The 26004-nt window shown below is 42.9% G+C and overlaps 1 protein-coding gene across 1 annotated transcript; it reads left to right on the plus strand.

Moving 5' to 3' along the window:
• Positions 1 to 222: 222 nt before the first annotated feature.
• Positions 223 to 16277, plus strand: LOC310799035 (membrane-associated guanylate kinase, WW and PDZ domain-containing protein 3-like; the record flags this gene model as incomplete). Its single annotated transcript, XM_083661603.1, has 10 exons — positions 223 to 394; positions 494 to 588; positions 1539 to 1746; positions 2638 to 2820; positions 6305 to 6490; positions 7313 to 7388; positions 7727 to 7832; positions 9762 to 9899; positions 11839 to 11977; positions 12807 to 16277. 10 exons carry the CDS (start codon positions 223 to 225, stop codon positions 13943 to 13945), a joined length of 2442 nt encoding a protein of 813 aa, XP_083517729.1. The 3' UTR covers positions 13946 to 16277.
• Between the last annotated feature and the right edge of the window lie 9727 nt (positions 16278 to 26004).

Consider the following 26004-nt stretch of genomic DNA (forward strand, 5'->3'; position numbering starts at 1 on the left):
ACGTGTTTTTCAGTATCTCCAAAATTTGATTACAGTATCACAGAAACTTGTTTTTATGCAGATCATATCGACATTGGTAAATATCAGTTATTGTTAACATTGGTTATCAGTATCGGCCAAAATGTTCATATGTGTGCGTCCCTATTCGAGATAAAAAATTGTTTTATTGATGACTAACTATACTATGTATCCATGTATTTGCATCTCCATCAGAGACAGGAAATGACGGCCAGTACAGAGACATTAAACTACATGACAGACTCGGCTCTCCACGCCCTGCCTCTCCACGCCCTGCCTTACCACTCCAACACCAGCACCCTGCGCTCAGCCGACTCCCCCAAGCGGGACGCCACCGAGATGTACCTCAAGTCCAAGGCCCTGCTGGACAGCAGACGTGAGTGTGTGTGTAGACCAACAGTGGCTGTCCTCCAAAGTCAAAGTGAACTTCAAACCTTGCTCAGATGAATAGTGATGGAGTGTTCCTCCTCCACAGAGCCTCACACCAAAGACATCGATGTGTTCTTAAAGAGAGACATTGAGACGGGCTTCGGTTTTCGTGTTCTGGGAGGAGAAGGTCCAGAGCAGCCAGTAAGTATATGTACTGTAACCTGTCCTGACTGCTCCCCGAAATGTTTCCAAGTCGTCCGTTAGAAAGTGCATATTTCTGAACATACTGCATTTGAAACGTAATAATGATGAGAGATGAGATGAGATAAACTCTATTGTCCCAGAAGGGAAATTTGTCTTGGGCAAAAAGTGCGCATAGCCACATCCGGCGTTACAAAAACACAAGTAAACACAAACAGGACAGACACAGCATTGCACTAGGACACAGTGGGGAGATGCCAACTGAGACATGAAATTGCACAGCCCTATTGCACAATTTGTTTAAATCATACATACCCGAAGGTAAAAGAATATTAAATCAACAATAAACAAAACCAGCAGCGGGATAATGGATAAAAGAATAAAAGAGTAAAAGAATAAAACATTCAAATAAGATTAAATGAAAAGTAAAAGAAATAAAATAAGAAGGTAAAACATGGGGCTAAGATTACCGTTCCTACTTAAAGTGCCTCCACCTACAAACTATGGGTTTCTACAGCCTGGGGGGAAGGGCAGGCTGTTTGTTAAGAAGTGTAATCGAGGTGGGGAGGAAGGAGAGCTTGTAGCGGTTTGCTCCTGTATCTGCTGGCTCTGAATCTTCTGCCAGAAGGTAACAACTCATATTCAGAAAATAAAATGTGAGAAGGGTCGGTCAGAGCTCTATGAGCCAGGCTGATGACCTTTTTCTCAAAGATGGACTGGAGCGTCAGTGATTCTTTCTTGCCGATCACTTTAACTTGAACAATAAACATGTTATTAAACTTTTAATGGATTGTACTGTTTATTGAAATGTTTATAATTCATAAACAATTAGCTGGTGTATTCTCATGTGACGTAGAACATCACTCCAAAAATGATCTGAATGCATGATACAAAGTGTGTGGGTTGCTTGGAACGTGCTTTACACATTTCATACCTGGTCTCTGTATCAGAACGTGTTCCCCCAGGTGTACATCGGGGCCATCGTGCCCAACGGCGCAGCGGAGAAGGATGGTCGCCTGAGGGCGGGAGACGAGCTCATCGGCATCGACGGCGTGATGGTCAAAGGTCGTTCCCACAAGCAGGTGCTGGATCTGATGACCAACGCCGCCCGCAACGGCCAAGTGATGTTGACCATACGCAGGAAGGTCATCTACAGAGGTGGGCGATGAGCAGACCATACGTTCTTATTACCTTGCACACAGCACACAACTTTTAGTAGCTGTCGAGTCTTATGAGAGGACTGTTCAAACCATGCGCCCTCTTTGAACTCCAACTACTACTGTTATAGAGAGGCAAAGTGACCGCCTACTTCCTGCTTCAGCACTGTACCAGAGATTTTCATCCGCCATTTATTTTCCCATACACATTTTGTAAAATGCGTATAAAAATAGTATTACTGGTTCAAACCAAACGGTACAGATATATTTAGAAACAGGAGAGATTACATAACATTTCACTGGGACCAAAATGTAAATAAATGCAGGCTTAAAGAAAATATTTTTTCACTGTTTGTTTGTTTTTTTGGTCCGAGTGAAATGTTCTATGGTCTCTCCCGATTATAGTAAAACTATTTTATAAGCATTTTACGAAATGTCTATGGGAAAATAAATGGCGGATGAAAATCTCTGGTACAGTGTTGAAGCAGGAAGTGACGTTCCACTTTGCCTCTCTCTACATTTTAACTCCATTAAAACGTTAAACGGGTCATCACTTTAATTTAATCCTTTATTATCACTTGAATCGAGCTTTTTGATATCTTTTGTACTTTTTGAGAAGTTTAAGTTGAATCAGTTCAAGTTTTAGACTTTTTTTTCAACCTTTATAATAGGAGCTCATGGAGCCAGCCTAGAGTGCGTGATGTCATAATTCACTCTACCGGACTTTTCAGACTGCACTGTTCACGAACATCCCACATTGTCAAACTGTGACAGAGATACTGCACACACACACACAGATTTACACCGACACACACACAGACCCAAATACATTATAGCAAACTAAATAGTGCTTCTGCTCCATTGCTCCTCTGTATCTATCTCTCCACACCAGATGTGACGGAGGAAGAGGCCCAGAGCATGGCTCCGGTGCTGGTGAACGGCTCTCCCCGGCTGCCCCGCATCCCCCTGCCCAGCGCCCTGGACCACGAGTCCTTTGACATCACGCTCCACCGGAGGGACACCGAGGGCTTCGGCTTCGTCATCCTCACCTCCAAGTGCAAACCCCCGCTGGGAGGTGGGAGTCCAGTCTCTCAAGCCCCCTACATCAATATTTAAGAAGATTTATTCTCTAAACTCATTTAAATCGACTTATCCAAATGCATTTTTGATTCGTAGATGGGGAAATCATTTTTTGGTCTATGTTCATCCAAAATACAGATGATTATGACCCTGATGTTCTGCTATCATGCGTACGCATCATACAAGAAAGACACAACATGATTGTCTATTATGAGGCAGAGCAATTATATGGAAGGAGTCAAAGCATCTACTTACGTCAAAGTGGGAGGAGTCAAAGCATCTACTTACATCAAAGTGGGAGGAGTCAAAACATCTACTTACGTCAAAGTGGGAGGAGTCAAAGCATCTACTTACATCAAAGTGGGAGGAGTCAAAGCATCTACTTACATCAAAGTGGGAGGAGTCAAATCATCTACTTACGTCAAAGTGGGAGGAGTCAAAGCATCTACTTACATCAAAGTGGGAGGAGTCAAAGCATCTACTTACGTCAAAGTGGGAGGAGTCAAAGCATCTACTTACATCAAAGTGGGAGGAGTCAAAACATCTACTTACGTCAAAGTGGGAGGAGTCAAAGCATCTACTTACATCAAAGTGGGAGGAGTCAAAGCATCTACTTACATCAAAGTGGGAGGAGTCAAAACATCTACTTACGTCAAAGTGGGAGGAGTCAAAGCATCTACTTACATCAAAGTGGGAGGAGTCAAAGCATCTACTTACATCAAAGTGGGAGGAGTCAAATCATCTACTTACGTCAAAGTGGGAGGAGTCAAAGCATCTACTTACATCAAAGTGGGAGGAGTCAAAGCATCTACTTACGTCAAAGTGGGAGGAGTCAAAGCATCTACTTACATCAAAGTGGGAGACAGTTACAACAGTCGGGCAATCATTTACTGTAGCAGTCGTCATGGAAACAAACAATTAAACAGTAGGGAAAAAATAAAAGGCCAAGCGGGTAAAGAAAGAAAGACAAGAAAGATTAGTTGAAAAAGAAAGGCTTCTTAAAGGTATAATATGCAGCTATTTCATTAAAAAAGATGATATAATTATACAAAAGTTTCTACTCAAAACGATCACTTCTGGCTCATATAATAGTGTGGCAGTATGTTTATGTTGAGAGACGCTGCGCCCTGTGTGTATTTTAGTGATGGGACATTGTTTTGCTGCGTTCTGGGACGACACGGTGGCTCAGTGGTTAGCACTGTTGCCTCACAGCAAGAAGGTCCCAGGTTCGAACCCCGGTCCGTCCCAGGTCCTTTCTGTGTGGAGTTTGCATGTTCTCCCCGTGTTCGTGTGGGTTTTCTCCAGGTGCTCCGGTTTCCTCCCACCATCAAAGACATGTATGTTAGAGTTAATACTCCTGTCAGTGCTCCTGACCAAGGCACTGGCAAAAGAACTGGAGTTGGTCCCCGGGCGCTGCACTGCAGCTGCCCACTGCTCCTAGTTCTAGGAAGGTTCCTAGTAGAAATGCAGAGGATGAATTTCCCCATGGGGATAAATAAAGGAGAACTTAACTTAACTTCTGTGTTTATGTGGTCGAGCGAGGTTGTGTTTATGTGGAGAGAGAGCACCGATAAACCGCTCAAACGCAGGGATTAAACGTTATTCTTTGATAGTTCCAGAGCGTTATGCTATAAAAACACAAATAAAACACACACATACCTTCAAACCATTGAGGGATGAGCGGCAAACAGCTCAAACATCGATCAGGGAATGAGATGTATTTCCTGGTTTTAGTCCGGGCTGACTCCGCTCTGGTCTGAGAAAATCTTAGCGATGCTATTGGCTGGCTGTTGCGCTGTGAGCGATGTCATTGGCTGGGCCCCCACGTGGACCTCTATACATTGTAACAACCCTAAAACGTCCCGGAAAAGAGAAACATTGCCAAAACAGACAGAGGGCAGTGTCGCTCCATGTAAACACCCCCCCACACAATTCCAATGGGCCTTAAAGGAACACTCTGCCCATTTTCAACCAGCTTTGTATCATTAGAACATCAGTAGTATATCAGAAAACTGTAAACTGTTTTGAAGTCTGTCATTTAATTTGACAGTTATTGAGTATTAAAGTGTGGACCAGTGACATCACTGGTCCACACTAACTCAAATTAACTCATTGAGTGCCAGCCACTTTTGGAGAACGGACGCTCCCAGTGCCAGAGTTTCAGAGCGTTTTCAGTGATTTCTCGAGGCCCACAGAATATTGTGTGATATTACTATGTAAACACCGAACACGCACAAAGAACGATGAGACTCTATTGTATCAGCAGCAAAAAAAAGTTTATTGATATCATTTTCCGTTCTTTAGTTATCAGCCGGAGAAGATAGGTCAAAAACAGAAAAAAATGGCGTTTCCATCTAGAAGCTGAGATATTGAGTCTTTTGTGAAATATAGCATTTCAAGCACATGACTGACTGAAGGTAATATTTTCTGATGTGACACCTCAAAAATAATTTACTTCAATAAAACAGTGAAAACAAAGGAATTTTGTTTGGCAAAATAATATTTTTTAGCTGCAACCAGCAGCGCTGGCCCCTGCGTGCGCAGACCCTACACCTTCTTGCTGGTCTTGATTTACTGCTGGTGGGCATCAGATAGCTTGTTTGCCTGTCTCTGTCAATCGAGCCTGCTGTGTGGGTGTTGTGTGTTGTACGCTGCCCTGCGTGCCCCACCCCCCTCCTCCTCCTCCTTCGTGGGAGTGTCTCTGCGCGACTGAGTGTCGCTGCGTTTGCTCTCGCTCTGCTTTTGCTCCGTCTGCACTGAAAAGTGCGCTGCATCCCCCCGCTTTTTCACAACCTGTCCCGGCTCCCAGCTGAGAATAATGTAACTTTTCAGAAAGAAGCTGGTGTCGGCAACTAAATCATATGGAGGGGCTATCGCAGCGGACACGGATGGGGCTCAATTGTGGTGTCAGCAGATTGACTGCTGTTCACAGGCACAGCTAACGTTATGCTTCATGCATATCGATGCGATTTCCGTTTCCTCATGACTTCTTCTCTCTTTTCTCCTGGCCTTTCTGTAATCTGGAGAGCACTGTCGCCACCTAATGGGTCCCTAAGATAGCTTTTACACATTCGACAGCCACCATACTTTCACAGGAGATGGATCTGGCTTTGATACACGTCCCACCGTCAAAAAACGCAATTGACGACTTTAGTCGTCTTTGGCACTCAACGTTACTAAAGCAATTGACGACTAAAGTCGTCATTGGCACTCAATGAGTTAATAACTCATTAACTCAAATCAACTCTCAATAACTGTCAAACTAGATGAATGACTTCAAAACCGTCATCTACATTTACATGCCATGCCATGCCATACCGAGCCATGCCATGCCATACCGAGCCATGCCATGCCATACCGAGACATGCCATGCCATGCCATACCGAGACATGCCATGCCATGCCATGCCATGCCGAGCCAAATAATGGTCTGTACAACTGGTGTCTAAATGTCTCTTTTCCCCTCCTCTGCCTTCTCAGTGATCCCACATAAAATTGGCCGTATCATCGAAGGCAGCCCCACTGACCGCTGCGGTCTGCTGAACGTGGGAGATCGTATCTCAGCGGTCAATGGCCGCTCCATCATTGACCTTTCTCACAATGACATCGTTCAGATTATCAAGGAAGCTGGCACCGTCGTCACCCTCACCGTGGTCCCAGAGGATGGTGAGTATCTTACATTTCTTAGAGTGTGCAGGTCTATAGTGTGCAGGTCTATAGTGCGCGGGTCTATAGGGTGCGGGTCTATAGTGTGTGGGTCTATAGTGTGCGGGTCTATAGAGAGGCAAAGTGACCGCCTACTTCCTGCTTCAGCACTGTACCAGAGATTTTCATCCGCCATTTATTTTCCCATACACATTTTGTAAAATGCGTATAAAAATTGATTTACTTGTTCAAACCAAACGGTTCTGATATATTTAGAAACAGGAGAGATCGCATAACATTTCACTGGGACCAAAACATAAAAAAAAAAAAAAAAGCGGGTTTAAAGAAAGAAAAATCTATGTTGTTTTTTTAAGTTTTGGTCCGAGTGAAATGTTCTATGGTCTCTCCCGATTATTGTGTTAGCTGAACTGTTTGGTTCAACGAAGTACAACTATTTTGTAAGCATTTTATGAAATGTCTATGGGAAAATAAATGGCAGATGAAAATCTCTGGTACAGTGCTGAAGCAGGAAGTGACGTTCCACTTTGCCTCTCTATAGTGTGTGGGTCTTATGATATGACGCATTTCATTACAACTTCAGATACTTACAATTCTTAAAAAGTGACTGACTCCTATTCCTCTGAAAGGATTGATGATGGCATAAAATAACTAAACCAACTATGTTGTTATTTCAAAGGATAGTAGGTAATCTATCCTCGACAAAATGAGAATATTCTTACAGACTGGATCCTCTATATTATAGTCTATTCAAAAGATATTGAGTGAAGAACATTTTAGATTTTTTTTTACGCTGACATGCTGAAATCTCACCGTTGGTTTCAGAATACAAAGGCCCTCCCTCTGGAGCCAGTTCAGCCAAACAGAGTCCAGCCCTGCAGCACAGAGCCATGGGTGAACGGTAAGGATCAGACGTGCAGAAGTGTCAAGTTGAAGTTTAGTCTACTTTGTTTCTCAAGGGAGATATTTATCTGGGCTACAGTCCAAATAAGATGCCTGTGTTCAAAAACATGTACCGTATAGATATAATATACTATATATATATATATATATATATATATATATATATATATATATATATACATATATACAATATACAATATACAGTATTAAATCCAGCATTAATTTAAGTGTTATGACTTGCGATTACCCTTCAGTTAGTGAGTGGCATGCTGTACACAACATGCATTATTGGAGAAATACAAAATTGACTTAACCGAATGCCATTGTCTGTTTTAGTTATAACCTGGACTTGGAGGAGAAAAGGGAGGCAGTCAACTGGTCTGACTACAAAACCCTGCCCCTCAGTGAGCAGGGTACACTGTGTGTGACAGGACCCAACCAGGTTAGGGTCATACTCTCATTTATTTATTTATTCCAAATATATGCTGTCTATATATTAGCCAACACTTTGGGGTCAAAGCTGCACTATAGGCAAGATTTTTTTAATAACAAGCGCATCATTCATAATAATCTGTCATCCATTTGGCTCTATGAAACAAATACAAAAGCCTAATACAGCTTATTGGTTTAAAACAATGCATCCTGCTCCCAACACATCATTTCTTCATATACTATACATCATTTCTTCATATACTAGCTTCCATACTAGGTTCATCATAGTTATATATTGACAATGGAAAACAGCCAATCACAAAAGAGGGAGGGTCTTCACTGAGTTCAGTGAGACGAGAGCAGTTTAGAGAGAGAGTGGCGTCAGCGGAGGACCAAAATGCGTGACTCATCATTAGCCAATGAACAGCCATGAAGGGGTCTCACGTTACTTTTTAATGCTAAAATAAAGCTGATAATGTACAATTTGATTTAAAAAAAAAACAAAAAAAAACAACAACTTTCAAAGTACAACACAAACTGTCCATTTTGCTGCAACTCGACAGTGCTGCTTAGTCCAGAACCTTACTTCCTGGAACTCTTGAGAGTAAAAAACTGGTCCATTGGAGTGAATGGAGATGTCGCGACTCTTCTCTGGACTGGGGGAGGGGCTTAAATGGTATGACCAATCAAAAGGAAACTCTCTCCGAAGTTCAACAAGCCATCATTCATGTCAATGGAACCTAGAACCTAGAACCTAGAAAGCTAGAACCTAGAAATAGAAACAAAAAAAACAGCCAATCAGGAAAGGAGGAGGCTTTAAATGACATCATCAATCAATAGGATAAGCATTATTGAGTCATTTTGGTGTCTCTTTGGGGTCAATAGAAATCAATGGGGAAGTCTCTCCTCAGTTGAACAAGTGGGCCCTCAGTGCCAGTGCACCCTGGGGATCAACAGGTAGATCATCAAATCCAGTCTGGAAAGTGAATCACCTATTGATTAGAGACTCTCTCCCACGTCTGGCGAATAATCACTTATCAATCTGTCTTCAGGATCAATAAACATATAGATGATGAACACTAGCATTTATTTATTTATGTATTTATTTATGTATTTATTTATGTATTTATTCAAATTAGCATTGACGATGAAGTGAAGCTGCAACAGAAGGGAGTGTCCCCTCCTTCCTAATGGTAGATTTGCCATAATTTGCTCAAATAAAATTCCGGTGGCTGGTACGTCACTGGTGGGAAGTCATATCCGTGCACAGGAAGTGACAAAGCAAAACTTCAGAGTAAAAGACAAGCAGCAGTGAGCGAGCGCTCCGTTCAGAGGAAGCTGGACTCACCATGTGATCTTTTTGCTCTCTCGTCCCTCTGGTCTCCTTTGGTATGAAACATGACACACCGGCAAGGTTGGTAACCGTGAGTGTGCTGCAGTGTGCAGTTTAGTGAAAAGGTCTGGCATGATTTGTGGGTATTGATTCAAACAGCTTGTGAGCCATTTAGCAAAGTTGCCTGGTGCAGATTTAACACGTTTTATCGCAAAGATTTTGCATTCAAACCAGCCTTGTATCACAAAATCAGTAGTATATTATGCAAATGGTCAATGTGTAACTTCTTGATTTCATTTAGACCAGGAAGTTCTGTGAATGAAGCAATAATGATAGTGATAGTGATAGTGATAGTGATAGTGATAGTGATAGTGATAGTGACACCATGGCAAAACTGCTCCAAATGACATCATTATGACATCACTTGGACCAGGAAGTTCTCTGAATATGAATGGAGAGCTTCCGGTCCAGGCAAGATGGAGGGAAGTTTAAACATTGTTCATTTGCATAATATACTGTACTACTGATTTTGTAACGATGGTTGAAAATCAGCAAAGTGACCGTTTAAGCGCTGCTCACATTTCTGCGGTCTGTTTCCCCACACAGGGCTGTCTGACAGTGGAGTTAGAGCGGGGCCCCAGGGGCTTCGGCTTTAGTCTGCGAGGGGGCACAGAGTACAACATGGGCCTGTACATCCTGAGGCTGGCCGAGGACGCACCTGCTCTGCTGGACGGCAGGATCCACGTGAGTGTCCTCTTGTTAGGGAGACCTTTTAGATGCACCTGCTCTGCTGGACGGCAGGATCCACGTGAGTGTCCCCTTGTTAGGGAGACCTTTTAGATGCACCTGCTCTGCTGGACGGCAGGATCCACGCGAGTGTCTTCTTGTTAGGGAGACCTTTCAGATGCATCCACGTGAGTGTCAATTTTCAATTCAATTCAATTCAATTTATTTATTTGTTCGATAGGGGACAGGTGTACATTAATGAACATTTAAAAAAAAATGTAAATGCACGACAATTGCAGTCACAAGACTGATTTCCATTGTTAGTCCCCCTGCCAGATGATACAGGCTTAGAGTCCTGATAGGGGTAAAAAGTAACATAGTGCAACAAAAACATATTTAAAATGTAAACACAATACAAAGTGCAAGTATGCAGAGAGATACAATCAGATACTGAGAACCTGAGTTTGAGCTCTACATAGCTAAGTGAAAAGTGCAAAGTACAACATATACAGGAATATACAGTCAGATACTAAAACCTGAGTTTGGGATCAACATACAGCTAAAATGTAAGATCTACATAGAAGACTTACTCAACAGTGTCCTCTTGTTAGGGAGACCTTTCATATGCACCTGCTCTGCTGGGTGGCAGCATCCACGTGAGTGTCCTTTTGTTAGGGAGACCTTTCAGATGCACCTGCTCTGCTGGATGGCAGGATCCACGTGAGTGTCCTCTTGTTAGGGAGACCTTTCAGCTGTTGTGTGTGCGTCTTAAATCAAACAGTACATTTGGCTAGGGCTAGAAAGTTTGAGCTTCCACTGTGGCCAAAGGATAAACAAAGAAGTTATTTTCATGCCTTGATTAAAATAGCGTGCAAAAGTCATTACATCCTCTGTGTATGGATCTATATAAGCTCATTTGGAAACTCTCCGCATTGCTGGATACAGTTTGGCATGTTATTATGAAAACCATCCAATTGTTGAAATCTAATTCCTTTTGTTTATTAAAGAGAGGTAAAGGTAAATTAGAGAAAATATAATTTCTGCGGCCGTAAATGCATTGGAGATCAAACTAATAAATTATCTTTTAGTAGCTGCCAGTTACAATTTTGTTCGTAGAACATTAAAAATGCCTCCAGCTGTGACGAGAATGTGCAAGTTTTGTCGACATTTTGCAAAAGCAATGACAGGGGGTCAAATCACTGCATTATTGTTAGGAGGAGAGGGAGATGGTGTCGGGGAGAAACAGGGGAGAAGATCTTAGTGGGAATCAATCTGCCAGAATTGAATCTCTGGACACGACTCTGCCTATCCGGTGGTGCAGGGGAATGTCAACACAGAGTAGAGCTTCACAGACTCACATGTTTACACTCTTTAAAGTCCTACGTTATTTTGTCATCTCCAATTATAGAGAGCCAAAGTGGAACGTCACTTCCTGCTTCAGCAGTGTACCAGAGATTTTCATCCGCCATTTATTTTCCCATAGACATTTCGTAAAATGCTTATAAAAATTGTTTTACTTGTTCAAACCAAACGGTTCAGCTATATTTTTAGGGTTTAAAGAAAATATTATTTCGATGTTTTTTAGTTTTGGTCGGAGTGAAATGTTCTATGGTCTCTCTCCCGATTCTAAATATAGCTGAACCGTTTGGTTTGACCAAGTAAAACTCTTTTTATAAGCATTTCTATGAATGTCTAAGGGAAAATAAATCGCGGAAGAAAATCTCTGGTACAGTGCTGAAGCAGGAAGTGACGTTCACTTTGCCTCTCTATAGAGGGGACCTCCAGGGTATTTCGTGACTGTGTGGCATGACATTTGGCCTGCTTATGTGTGTCTGTGTGCATGAGTTTGTGTGTGAGTGCAAGTGTATATATATGTTACTACACTTTGCTGTGTGCCATTACCTCCCTGCGAGTGCGTCTGTGCGTTTAATAATTGCATTTCCTGTATTGCCGACAGGTTGGAGATGAGATCGTGGAGATCAACGGGGAGCCGGCTCGTGGCATCTCCCACACGAGGGCCATTGAAGTGATCCAGGCCGGGGGGAACAAAGTGGTTCTGCTGCTGAGACCCGGGGCGGGCCTGGCTCAAGACAGCAGTAAGTTCTGTACACACAAACACCTCGTTCTGCTGAGACCCGGGGCGGGCCTGGCTCAAGACAGCAGTAAGTTCTGTACACACAAACACCTCGTTCACTGTTCACATTTTCAGATGGCATCGTCTATATTGAATGATGAATTTCAGGTAATGATTTCCTCCCCTGAAAAATGTATATGGTGTTTTGGAAATTAACCCTTGAATTGTTGTCTATATATCATTCATAATGATGTATTCCAATATATTTAGTTGAGCAATGATGGTTTCCTAAATATGTGTAATGGTTTGCAAAGGGGGACATTAACAATTAAGTGAAGTAGGCCACACTGAATCCATTGATCCACCTAATGATTATCAAATGACTCTTATCAATGTATGTTATTTGATGGATCCCATTGATAAAGGGCAATATAAATAATCTGACTGAACCCAAATTGAGTTGAATGTGTGTTTTTTTTAGTTGAATGTGTGTGTTTTTTTCCCCTGGATTTTTTTGTTGGCTCTAACTGTCTGCTTCCTGTTGGCTCTTCTTCTCTTGCCCCTGATGCAGGTAGTACCGCTTCCTCTACTGTGTGCTACTACACTAACGAGCACCAACACACTAACGAGCACCAACACTAACAGCTTCACTGCTTTCACTGGCCTCTCCTCTTTTACCTTGGTAACTCTCGCACGTCTTCCCTCTCTCTCGACATTCCTAAATCTAAATTTCCTTTCTTCTCTATTCTGAATGTCAGCCTTTCAAATGAAGCTTTTGTGTGGGCACATCTGACCTTCTCCTTTGCATCAGTGAGCGTCTCCCATGTAAAAAACGTGTGCTTCTCCTCCAGGTCGACGTGATCAAAAAACCATTTCACCCACGGGCTTTTCCAGAGAAGAGGTATTTGTCTCGGACACATCACCCCTCTCCTCTCCATTCTCCCCCGGTACGTCCATCTTTGTTTCCTCTCCCTCCTCTGGTGAGCTGAAGGAGTCCCCCGGCGGCCGGAGCGCTCTGTCCCCGCGCAGCAACAGGGGCTTGGGCTCCATGGTGGGCAGCAGGCAGCGGGCAGACAAGCAGGTGGACAGGCTCTCTCCCACCAGCAGGGGGCGGGCAGACAAGCAGGTGGACAGGCTCTCTCCCAGCAGCCCTGAGCATATCACCTTCTACAAGAGGACCAGGCCGACAAAAGACCACAAAGAGCCGAGCAGCCCAAAGAGACCCGTGGAGACATTGTCCAAAGCCAAAGAGCACTCCGTCTCCCACGGTCCCAAAAAGACAGAGAGCAAGGCGGAGCCGCCGTGCAAGAGCCCGACGTCTCCGACGCGGACCAAAACACTGTCCGCAAACCCCGGCAGGCCTCCTCCTCCTCCTCAAGCTGGATCGGGGTCGACCCTGCAGCGCACGCAACAGCAGCAACAGGTCCCTCCGAGGAGATCAAAGGAGGTTCCCGGCAGGGAGAGCCTGGAACATGAAAGGAAAAGCGGCAAAGAGGGCGATCCTGAGATCAGAAGAAGCACACAGGGGATGGAAGGGAGAGGGGAGAGGGCCAGGCATGTCCGTGAGCAAGATCGTGTTAATAGCAGGGCAACGCTGGCGCCTCAACACCACAGGCCCACTCCTCCTCGCACGGCGGCCAAGGAGAGCGAGCAGAGAGCAGGGAGAGACTCAGAGCAGAGGGACGCCACTGGGAAGAGCAGACGGAGAGAAGACAGCAAGGAGACCATCGACAAAAGAGAAACCAGGTCCTCTGTTAAAGATATGCGGAGTGGAAAAGAGTCTGACGTTTCCCCGAGAGCGCTGAGAGGAAGGGAAGAGGGATTTTCCTGCTCCAAAGAGGACGGACGTCAGGAAGGCTTAGTGACCTTAATAAACGGCGTTCCAGGGACCCCGCAGAGCCCAAAGGGACCTATTAGCCCCGGGCCTTGGAAAGTGCCCAGCTCGGCCAAAATCCTCTCCGAGGTGGAGGTCCTGCGTGACCCCTTCTGATTGAATATGAGAATCCCACAGGCTGGAGCTGTGCCATGGAATACTGAACAGTTACCTTCAGTGTTGTTATCGTCATTCTGAGTTCTTCCACGATGAAAAAAAAAAAAAGACAGAACTTTCCGCTTTTATCAGCCGCGGACACACTTCTAGGTTTCTCTTTTGTGGCGGTTTGTAACAGCGTGTTATGTAATAACACGACAAAATGTCATACATTTTCACCTGCGTTTTGGAATAATCTGCATTTTGGAATACACAGATTCAACGCTAGTCTGGGGCCAAAAGCTTGGCATCCGCTCATCCGGTAAAAAGCGGAAAGTAAAAAGCTCTGAAATCAGGGGCGTCATAGTAAATACATGTGATGCAAGTTATCTTGCTATGTAGCTAATATAATACAATACAATACAATAGCAGAAACAAATTGCCAGATACAGGTGGTGAGATCTGGCGCTGGATCTGACCGATCTCAGACCAGAAGACTAACTGAGCAGTAACAGATACCAGGATCCTCTCCTTTGAGAGAGAGCCTGGTGACGCCAGGCTACTTGTACTAGGAATACAATGACACTTGATGTAGTTTTGACCAATCAAAGAGACTAATCTGCTATTATTATTACTATTATCTTTTTAAGATGAGTCAGTATAATTCATGCAAGAATGCATAAAATAAACATTTTTGTTATAATGTTATAACGATTTCTATGAATGAAGACATCCATTTTGGTTGGTTATGATAATAATATTATAATGCACCATATTATTACATTTTCATAAACAAGTGCAACTCCCATAATTTTGTAATAACCAACGCAATATGTAATAATTTATTTCAAAATGCGGGGCAATTTATTATATTGCGTTCAAGCTGTGTATTACTTAATTAGAAGTTATTAGAAAATGCGGGTGTTCTGAATGAAGTGAAAATGTGTCATATTTTGTCGAGTTATTACATAATGCGTTGTTATTACGTAATGCGTTGTTACAAATTTTTTTTTTTTAAGTTCTTTTTCACATGATGTATGGCATGTAGCAGCAGCAGTGCTCCCAGCAACCCCCTCTGACGATGATTCTGGGACTGATGCATGGGTGGCATGCGCGGCCAGGCAGCCATTACGAAATGTGAATATGTGCCAATTGTGAGTGGGAAGCTCGTGTGGAATGACTACTACCAACCACGCTTCATCCAGACCATTACAATGCAATGATCCCATATGCAAGAGAGGAGAAACGCCCTCGCCTCTCAAAATGTGGTCTACATAAACTGTGGCGGTCATGCAGGGTTTATTTTTGCTCTTGGTTATTATCTCTGCTCTCATTGAGGGGTATTTTTTGACGTTGTCTTTTTCTTAAAGGTTTGCTCAACTGCATGCAGTCTATCCTTACGTTTGTTTTGCTGCACGCGTTCTGCACATCATCACTGCGAAGATGATCCTTCTTTTGTTTGTAACTGTCAATCTGAACACCGTGCAGATTTCAAATACTATCCAGCAGGCATCCACTTCACTGGGGACTCGAGACTGTTCTAGACCTTGATTCTCCTCCGTCTAAAGAACATTATTACAAAAAGACCAGAAACTTGTGGTTTGAGATCTTGTTTACCATGTGTATGATAACCAACCAGTGCGTAATTTATTGAGATAATAAATTAATATAATGTATATGTAGCCGTACCAAGCCATTCCACATTTTGATATAGACATCAAAGATTTGTCCCGTCTTATCTGAGCGTTCACCATCCTTCCCAATGTATTTCAGTGGTAGGAATTACCATGGGTCTTGTAGTTCCATGGGTCTTTGTAGTTCATGACATGTATAGGTGATGCGCAAACTGCTATATTTACCAAATGTTTGATAGCTCAAAATGTGTCTCATTGTGGAATATAATATAAATATATATTTGAAATTTGTCATGTTTTGCAGATTCTAACTTTAAAATATCTATTGAATTCCGTTGCACTGCATTTGCCCTTGTAGCATTACAGAATGACCACGAGTTTTATTTCATTGGTGATGTTGACGTGGCTACAAATATGTTGCCATGTTATTAAAGAGATGTTTTTTTTATATAGCTAGTTTTATTTTATTTTTTATTGTATTATTCTTTCATAAAATCTTCCATGTTCAAGGTCAAAATGGCTATTGAAGAATATTGTGCAAGGCCTAAATCATTTCCCTGGTGATGTTTTACCTTTGCCTGTTGAGGAAAGAATAGTGAGGATTTTTAAATCTCTCGTGGAAATGGGATGTGGGATGTATCAGGGTTGAAAGGTAACAGACTGTAGAGTGGGATGTATCAGGGTTGAAAGGTAACAGAGTGTAGAGTGGTGTGTTGGTTTGCCCGGGTTCTGATGCATGCTGCTAATCATGGGAGGCAGGTATACAGAGATCTCATCTTGTTACGTATGTCCAGGGTTAATGAGCTGGTTACTCCAGAGACAGTCTGTACAGTCTGTGACAGTCTGTACTAGAGACAGTCTGTACTAGAGACAGTCTGTACTAGAGACAGTCTGTACTAGAGACAGTCTGTACTAGAGACAGTCTGTACTAGAGACCGTCTGTACTAGAGACCGTCTGTACTAGAGACAGTCTGTAAGACAGTCTGTACTAGAGACAGTCTGTACTAGAGACAGTCTGTAAGACAGTCTGTACTAGAGACAGTCTGTACTAGAGACCGTCTGTACTAGAGACAGTCTGTACTAGAGACAGTCTGTAAGACCGTCTGTACTAGAGACCGTCTGTACTAGAGACCGTCTGTACTAGAGACAGTCTGTAAGACAGTCTGTACTAGAGACAGTCTGTACTAGAGACAGTCTGTACTAGAGACCGTCTGTACTAGAGACCGTCTGTACTAGAGACAGTCTGTACTAGAGACAGTCTGTACTAGAGACCGTCTGTACTAGAGACCGTCTGTACTAGAGACAGTCTGTACTAGAGACAGTCTGTAAGACAGTCTGTACTAGAGACAGTCTGTACTAGAGACAGTCTGTACTAGAGACCGTCTGTACTAGAGACCGTCTGTACTAGAGACAGTCTGTAAGACAGTCTGTACTAGAGACCGTCTGTACTAGAGACAGTCTGTACTAGAGACAGTCTGTAAGACAGTCTGTACTAGAGACAGTCTGTACTAGAGACCGTCTGTACTAGAGACAGTCTGTAAGACAGTCTGTACTAGAGACAGTCTGTACTAGAGACAGTCTGTACTAGAGACAGTCTGTAAGACAGTCTGTACTAGAGACAGTCTGTACTAGAGACAGTCTGTACTAGAGACCGTCTGTACTAGAGACAGTCTGTACTAGAGACAGTCTGTAAGACAGTCTGTACTAGAGACAGTCTGTACTAGAGACAGTCTGTACTAGAGACAGTCTGTACTAGAGACAGTCTGTACTAGAGACAGTCTGTACTAGAGACCGTCTGTACTAGAGACAGTCTGTACTAGAGACAGTCTGTACTAGAGACCGTCTGTACTAGAGACAGTCTGTACTAGAGACCGTCTGTACTAGAGACAGTCTGTACTAGAGACCGTCTGTACTAGAGACAGTCTGTACTAGAGACCGTCTGTACTAGAGACAGTCTGTACTAGAGACAGTCTGTACTAGAGACCGTCTGTACTAGAGACCGTCTGTACTAGAGACAGTCTGTACTAGAGACAGTCTGTACTAGAGACAGTCTGTAAGACAGTCTGTACTAGAGACAGTCTGTACTAGAGACAGTCTGTAAGACAGTCTGTACTAGAGACAGTCTGTACTAGAGACAGTCTGTAAGACAGTCTGTACTAGAGACAGTCTGTACTAGAGACAGTCTGTAAGACAGTCTGTACTAGAGACAGTCTGTACTAGAGACAGTCTGTACTAGAGACAGTCTGTACTAGAGACAGTCTGTAAGACAGTCTGTACTAGAGACAGTCTGTACTAGAGACAGTCTGTACTAGAGACCGTCTGTACTAGAGACAGTCTGTACTAGAGACAGTCTGTACTAGAGACCGTCTGTACTAGAGACAGTCTGTACTAGAGACCGTCTGTACTAGAGACAGTCTGTACTAGAGACAGTCTGTACTAGAGACAGTCTGTACTAGAGACAGTCTGTACTAGCCCGTTAACATTTGGCCAGAGGAAGTTGTCGTCTTCCAAAGAAAAAAAGGCTTCAGACCGGAGGAAGTTTGATGGTATTCGACCCTGCTCTGGAGGAAAATAGGCAAAAGAGGTGGGTATACCCTGCATATCTGCTCATCATATATACAGTATATATATATATATATATATATATGACATGTCATATGAGCTCAGGGAGTGCAATTAGTAGCAAACGACAAGGTGTGATCAATTCAATAATAAAGACAGTCAGGTTAAGGCATCAATCTCAAATGGAGCTGTGAATGATGATAGTCTGTGATTGGATAATGGAGTTTTCACTTACAAATCACGTGAGGCTGCACCATGAGCCACACAGCAGCAGGGGTTGTGCAATAGTTTGGTTGATGGGTATTACCAAACAGGAGCATCAGGTACAGGCAGTTAGTTTGGTTGGTGAGCATCAGGTACAGGCAGTTAGTTTGGTTGGTGAGCGTCAGGTACAGGCAGTTAGTTTGGTTGGTGAGCATCAGGTACAGGCAGTTAGTTTGGTTGGTGAGCATCAGGTACAGGCAGTTAGTTTGGTTGGTGAGCGTCAGGTACAGGCAGTTAGTTTGGTTGGTGATCGTCAGGTACAGGCAGTTAGTTTGGTTGGTGAGCGTCAGGTACAGGCAGTTATTGGATGTCCCTTGCACTGTTGTTCTCCTTGACACTTTGGTTTGACCACACTGTGGGTGTCATCTCTGTATCATACTGTGGCCTTGCATCGTTTCATGAGCTTGTGGTATAATCTGCATTATGTGGGAACATTAGATGTAAATGTTTGTACATTGTACAGCACCTTTATAAATACTTGCTGAGTGAGTGCTCTTTTGGGGAAAAAGAATAGATATAACAAATTGCTCCATTATTTTTTTATGTAAAAAAAAAAAAGAGACAGAAAATATTTAAAATGGGTTGAAGATGATAGGTGATGGCATTGACATGGTGTTCTGTTCATGCACTGAAAAATAAAGTTGACTGAAAAAAATAACTTCATGTCTTTTACTGAAATTTAGATCAGCTGCAGCTAAAATAGGGGAGAAAGACCATATTATGGATTGTAGTTTTGAATCATAGGCTATATTATCATGCTCTCAAAATCCTGAAATTGATCAAAGTAGCATTTAGGTTTCAGATGAACTCTAAACCGTTGCACACTACAATCCAACAGTCCTATCCTGTCATTAGAAAACTGCATAACAAGCCACCGCTACTGTGGTAGATTTCCAGTTGTCATGGCAGCCAGCAGCTTTGACTACCATCGGGAGAGAGCGTGACTGTTCAACGTATAGAGCTTCCTTTTTGCTTAAGAGAATTGAGCTCAGAGGCAATCTTATGCCACGTGTGTGTCTTGTCCATTAACACTACACTACATCTCTATTCATCTATGAATCATTGTTAATATGATTTCGTAGAGTTTGTTTCTTTCAAATTTTGTGTGAAACACCAGTGAGTGCCCTGAGAGGTACTGATCCAGTTACCAGTCTTCTGATCACTTTGAGCCTTTCCTGAAAAGTTGAGTATTTTAAATGTGATCTGTAAATCTGTGATTTGTAAGCAGAACCCAGATCTTTATTTGAAATAAAGATCATTTTCTCTGTTTCTGTCTAAATGTAGCCATAGGACATGTTGACCTATAGGGCGAGAGAGCATCCTAGCCTCAACACAGATGAACTCAGAAGCTGATGATCTCAATAAGTAATATCACATCTGTTGTTAGAGACATGAGTCAGCCAATCAGATACACAGACCATAATTGTACTTTGATTGAATTTAGTGAAGTTTGAATCAGTACTGACAGAAAGAGGGATGTGAGTCATAAAGCGTGAGTCATAAAGAGTTTGCTTATGTCTCTAAAAACAACAGATGTCATGTGTTTCTACATAGACTAACCATTGCAAATGTCATTTCCTTTTGACATCTGGTCTGTGTGGTCAAGGACACGACCACTGCAGTGAATGAATGAGAAAAGAAGCACTACTTGATTTTGGTAGAGTACAGTACTGCAGCATCTTACTGTCCTCAGAGACTCTCTGTGTTTTCATTGCCATTTCTATTTTTACCACTAGATGTCACAAAGGGACAATGCAGTTTTGTCCATTAGAAAATGGTTGGGGAAAGATCAACTTGATTGTGGAAATTCAATTACAAAACAAGGTTTAAAACATAAAGCATACTCTTAGTACTCTTATAAAGCATAGTACTCTTATAAAGCATAGTACTCTTATAAAGCATAGTTATAAAGCATAGTACTCTTATAAAGCATAGTTATAAAGCATAGTACTCTTATAAAGCATAGTACTCTTATAAAGCATAGTTATAAAGCATAGTACTCTTATAAAGCATAGTACTCTTATGAGAATGGATGTTGGCTTGAAAGTAAAGCAGGGTGTATCCTTCTATTAAAGCTATGAGTCATCTTAGGTCCTTTGCCCCTGAGGTAATTATACTTTTGTGAATAAAATCCTGTGTTTTTTTTTTAATGTAGGCTGATAATATCATATAGGCCTAGCAGACATTTTACAAAATGAAATCCTTCATATTGTGACAGCTGTAGTTCACAGAGAGGTATAAAACACGTGGGAATAAAAGCTATGATACTATTTTTAGCTGTAACATTTACAGCATATCACTGGAATGCCTGAGCATGGGAAAGACAGGTGAGCTATGCAGCAGTGGACTGAGCTGAGGTTTAGCTTGGCAGCTAGAATGAGATGTGGAACAGGCACATTCTTGTCTGGGCCGTCTGGATGGGCTTTTTGCTGTGATGTTCCTGAGAAGGGAGGTGTTTAGATGGGCTTTTTGCTGTGATGTTCCTGAGAAGGGAGGCGTCTAGATGGGCTTTTTGCTGTGATGTTCCTGAGAAGGGAGGTGTTTAGATGGGCTTTTTGCTGTGATGTTCCTGAGAAGGGAGGAGTTTAGATGGGCTTTTTGCTGTGATGTTCCTGAGAAAGGAGGCGTCTAGATGGGCTTTTTGCTGTGATGTTCCTGAGAAGGGAGGAGTTTAGATGGGCTTTTTGCTGTGATGTTCCTGAGAAGGGAGGTGTTTAGATGGGCTTTTTGCTGTGATGTTCCTGAGAAGGGAGGTGTTTAGATGGGCTTTTTGCTGTGATGTTCCTGAGAAGGGAGGAGTTTAGATGGGCTGTTTGCTGTGATGTTCCTGAGAAGGGAGGTGTTTAGATGGGCTTTTTGCTGTGATGTTCCTGAGAAGGGAGGAGTTTAGATGGGCTTTTTGCTGTGATGTTCCTGAGAAGGGAGGCGTCTAGATGGGCTGTTTGCTGTGATGTTCCTGAGAAAGGAGGCGTCTAGATGGGCTTTTTGCTGTGATGTTCCTGAGAAGGGAGGAGTTTAGATGGGCTTTTTGCTGTGATGTTCCTGAGAAGGGAGGTGTTTAGATGGGCTGTTTGCTGTGATGTTCCTGAGAAGGGAGGTGTTTAGATGGGCTGTTTGCTGTGATGTTCCTGAGAAAGGAGGCGTCTAGATGGGCTTTTTGCTGTGATGTTCCTGAGAAGGGAGGCGTCTAGATGGGCTTTTTGCTGTGATGTTCCTGAGAAGGGAGGTGTTTAGATGGGCTTTTTGCTGTGATGTTCCTGAGAAGGGAGGAGTTTAGATGGGCTTTTTGCTGTGATGTTCCTGAGAAGGGAGGAGTTTAGATGGGCTTTTTGCTGTGATGTTCCTGAGAAGGGAGGTGTTTAGATGGGCTTTTTGCTGTGATGTTCCTGAGAAGGGAGGTGTTTAGATGGGCTGTTTGCTGTGATGTTCCTGAGAAGGGAGGTGTTTAGATGGGCTGTTTGCTAGGATGTTCCTGAGAAGGGAGGCGTCTAGATGGGCTGTTTGCTAGGATGTTCCTGAGAAGGGAGGAGTCTGGACAGGCTGTTTGCTGCCCCCAACTGCTCCAGTGAACCTGATCAGTTGCCAGCAGATCAGACTGTGGTTGTACTGGTCAGCTTCCAGGTATGAATGTATGTGTGTGAATGTGAACAGGGCGCTCCTGAAGAAGAGAGCATTGCTCTCAGTGAGACTCCCCCTGTGTAAATAAAGGTTAAAAAAATAAAAAGTAGGGAGGCGTCTTCATGGTTCAAGTGGTCAGGCTGTTTGGGGAGATAAGCAGACCCTGGCACGGCTCTGTCATTCTTTGGATGTGAGGGAGGTCACTGCAGATACAGAGGCAGCAATCTGCCAAGATCATTAATAATAATAATAATAATAATAATAATAATAATAATAATAATAATAACGATAATAATTTATTTGATTTCTATAGCGCTTTTCTAGGTACTGAAAGATGCTTTACACACAGAGTAAAATCATTTAATAGGTACATTTGCAAGAGTAAAATAAAGAGAATAAAAGTAAGTAAAAACTAGAGGAGGCATGACGTGGTGGAGGGAAGGGAGAGGGAATGAGTGAACTGGTGAAGACGAGCTTGAAGAGGTGGCTTTTAAGGGCCTGTTTGAAGGATGGCAGCAGGGTGGTTGCCTGAGGGATGTGGATGGGGAGGATGGCGTTCCAGAGGGACGGGAGGGTACATCAGGTCCGGAGGTTGGTCCTGGCTGGTGGTCTTCAGACCTTTTGCGACGGCGGACCTGAGGCATTGTCCATCTAAGGACCACAATGGAAACAAGCTCTAGGGCTTTATATCAATCAATCAATCAATCAATATCATTAGTTTCTCTAAACCAATGTCACAAACACAGTTCAGTTCTTTGGTACTGCATGCCAGCCGGCTGGCAGCCGAAAGGCCTTCAGCTGGGACTACCAACTGAAGATTGCTGCACTGTAGAGATTTTGTGAACCTATTTAAAAGGACTTGAGTGGTAAACAGGGGCGTATAGTGGGGGGTAAACACAAGTAAACAGTTTACCCTCTTTCAGGGGCGTAGAGTGGAGGGTAAACACAGTTTACCCCCCTTTTTGAAATGAGTTTACTCACCAATAGAGAGCCCTAGGGATGATGTATTTTTGTAGTCGGAACGCGGAACTCCCGGACTTCCTGGTTCTTCACTGTTTCTGCCTATGGGATTTTTGAATGGGTTTTTGCCGCGATGCTTCAAATGAGGTATCTGGGCAACGCAAGCTTAATCAAACACGAACCAGTGTTCAGCCGGATAATCTTCACACATGAGGACCACTTTCATGAGTTTTGAAGCGTAAATGCGAGCCCTAGAAGTAAAAAGCTTGTGCTAAGCTAATCCAAAACTACACACAGTGTAGTCACACACAGTGTAGTCACGTCACCACTCAACCTGGATTAACACACAGTGTCGCATAGGCCTCCCCGTCACGTCACCACTCAACCTGGAGTGTTGTTGATGTGTGCGCTGCTGTGCACTGATTACCCCGGGCTGAACGGGCTGAACCAGGTGAGGGAAAGAGAATCTCCATGTTCGTCCTTTGAAGTGATGACGTTATTGACGTATAATATCTCCGTCGACTCAACAGTGTAGTCTCATTTAGCCATTTGCTAGCTAGCCGCCCTTTTAACGGCACGTAAAAGCTTAAAAACTCATAAAAGTGGTCCTCATGTGTGAAGATTATCCTGCTGAACACTGGTTCGCGTTTCATTAAGCTTGCGTTGCCCAGAGACCTTATTAGAAGCATCGCGCCAAAAACCCATTCAAAAATCCCATAGGCGAAAACAGTGAAGAACCAGGAAGCGTTAGCATCGATGTTTTCCGGACTCGTTCCTGGGGCTCTCTATTTTCAAATCAACTATATGAATGATTGAGTGGAAACAAGGTGGGTAAACTACTCATTTTGGATAGTTGACCCCCCTCTACCACACCCCCCATGGCGGTAAATGACAAATTTGTTTTACAGCTCAAATTGCTTTGGGTATTTGGAGTGAGGTTGAGGTTATTTGAGGTTATACAGTCAATGAGTTTCCACCCAAACCAGTGAGAGTTCAAATTCCTCCCTGAACTGTTTTCTTTTTCTTTCTTTGTTTCTTTCTTTGTTTGTTTCTTTGTTTGTTTCTTTGTTTGTTTGTTTCTTTCTTTCTTTCTTTCTTTCTTTCTTTCTTTCTTTCTTTCTTTTTCTTTCTTTCTTTCTTTCTTTCTTTCTTTCTTTCTTTCTTTCTTTCTTTCTTTCTTTCTTTCTTTCTTTCTTTCGTTCGTTTTGGCCCTCCTCTGTTGCCATCTGTTGCAAATGGCTATGCGATAAGCACATATTTCCTATATTTCTTCTTTCCAGGCTAAATGCCCAAGAACTTTGGTCGAGGAACTGTAGCCTGGAACACTGGGCTAAACTTGTTCAAATGTTTCCACTGAGCAACCTGCTGGTCCCTGCCTAACCATGACAACTAACTTACACTGCTTTCACAACTGCTTGTCAAACATGGCAGACAACACTAATAGTTAATATTAGTTTAAAAAAAAAATTGTGAATCAACAAAGCATTTTAGTCATTTTTCCATTACAGCGCATGAAAGAACTATAAAGAGTCATCGCTGGGCACTGTTAAATATGCCTACTGAAAAAAAAAGCTGCCTTGCCTGCAACAAAGAAAAATCAGGAAAAAAGATCGAGAATTCGATTCCCCCCCCCGGTTTTATTTTTTGTTTTTGCTGAAAGTGAAATGTTTTATGGTCACTCATGATTCTCTGGAAGACTGGTTGGCTTGATTTGATTTGATTTGATTTGATTTGAGTTGATTTATTTATTTTGTTCATGCATCCAAAAGGCACATGCAGATTCACAGTTGAATACAGTTACAATGAGGGGCACATGAAAGGGAGACCCCAAAGAAGCGAGAAATGCTTATGGTAGCCAGGGGACCCAAGACATCCAAATGACAAAACAGACAATACAGTTACGCCCTACACACCCAGCCACTGCTCATGCATCCACCCCCATCCCTCGCACACACACACCAACAACACCCATGCATACACACACACACACACACACACACACACACACACACGCGCACACACACACACACACACACACACACACACGCACACACACACACACACACACACACACACACACACGCACAGACGCACAGACGCACACTCACATAACACATAACATAAGACTGGTTGGCTTGGTTCAAGCCTCAAGGATTTTTCTAAATGTCTATGGAGAAAATGAATGGGGAATTCACTTCTGGGGCAAGAAATGTCACATGAGCTCTATGGGTGCACTCACAGACGTTAGTTAGTAAGCAACACCCCTATTTGAAAACATATAGAATGTGATGATGTATTATTATTAATATAAATATCAGGGCTAACAGCTTTGGCCCAGAGGATCTGGAAGGGCCAAGTAGGGCTTGGATTCCTGGACAAGCCCTGTTTTGGCCCAGGCCAACCCAGTGGAAAGACCTCTGGAAGTAAGCTCAAGCACCAGGTTTGGCCCTCAGTGGAAAGGGTGCTAATCAGTGTTGGGCGAGTTACTTTCAAAATGTAATATACTACATATTACAAGTAACTGGTATAATATTACTGAAATCCGATAAGTAATAAGTTATATTACTGAGTTACTGCTAAAAGTAATATATTACATGTAATATGTTACTTTTGTATTGAGTTACCCCCAACACTGGTGCTAATTGAGTTCATATATTCAGCGGCCCAAACCCCCCCCCTCCCCTGTGCCAGGTTTCTCAGGCAACCCTGAGTGGTGGAAGAAGTAGGCGGAAGTCAACAAACTGCTGTGGTTTCGTTTAAGTGGGAACTGGGGTGAATGCCTTGGAATCCAGCCCCAGTGTGTAGGCTAAGTAAACCAAAACCATGGAATGTATCCATGACAATAAAGCCAAACCTCAAGATGTGACTCAAGCTGTTTAAAATGTGGCAATGTCTATGAAGAGCATGTGTGACACAATCACTCCCTGCGTCACTCAGACACACAAGATGCTTCCGGTTGACAAAAGATTAAAATGACAAATATAGACGGTTTTCACCAGAGGGCAACCCCACAGCACTTCCTTTTTCTCAGCATTCGGCAAA

The sequence above is a fragment of the Poromitra crassiceps genome (genome assembly GCF_964638095.1).
Source record: "Poromitra crassiceps genome assembly, chromosome: 27".
Classification (NCBI taxonomy): Eukaryota; Metazoa; Chordata; class Actinopteri; order Beryciformes; family Melamphaidae; genus Poromitra; species Poromitra crassiceps.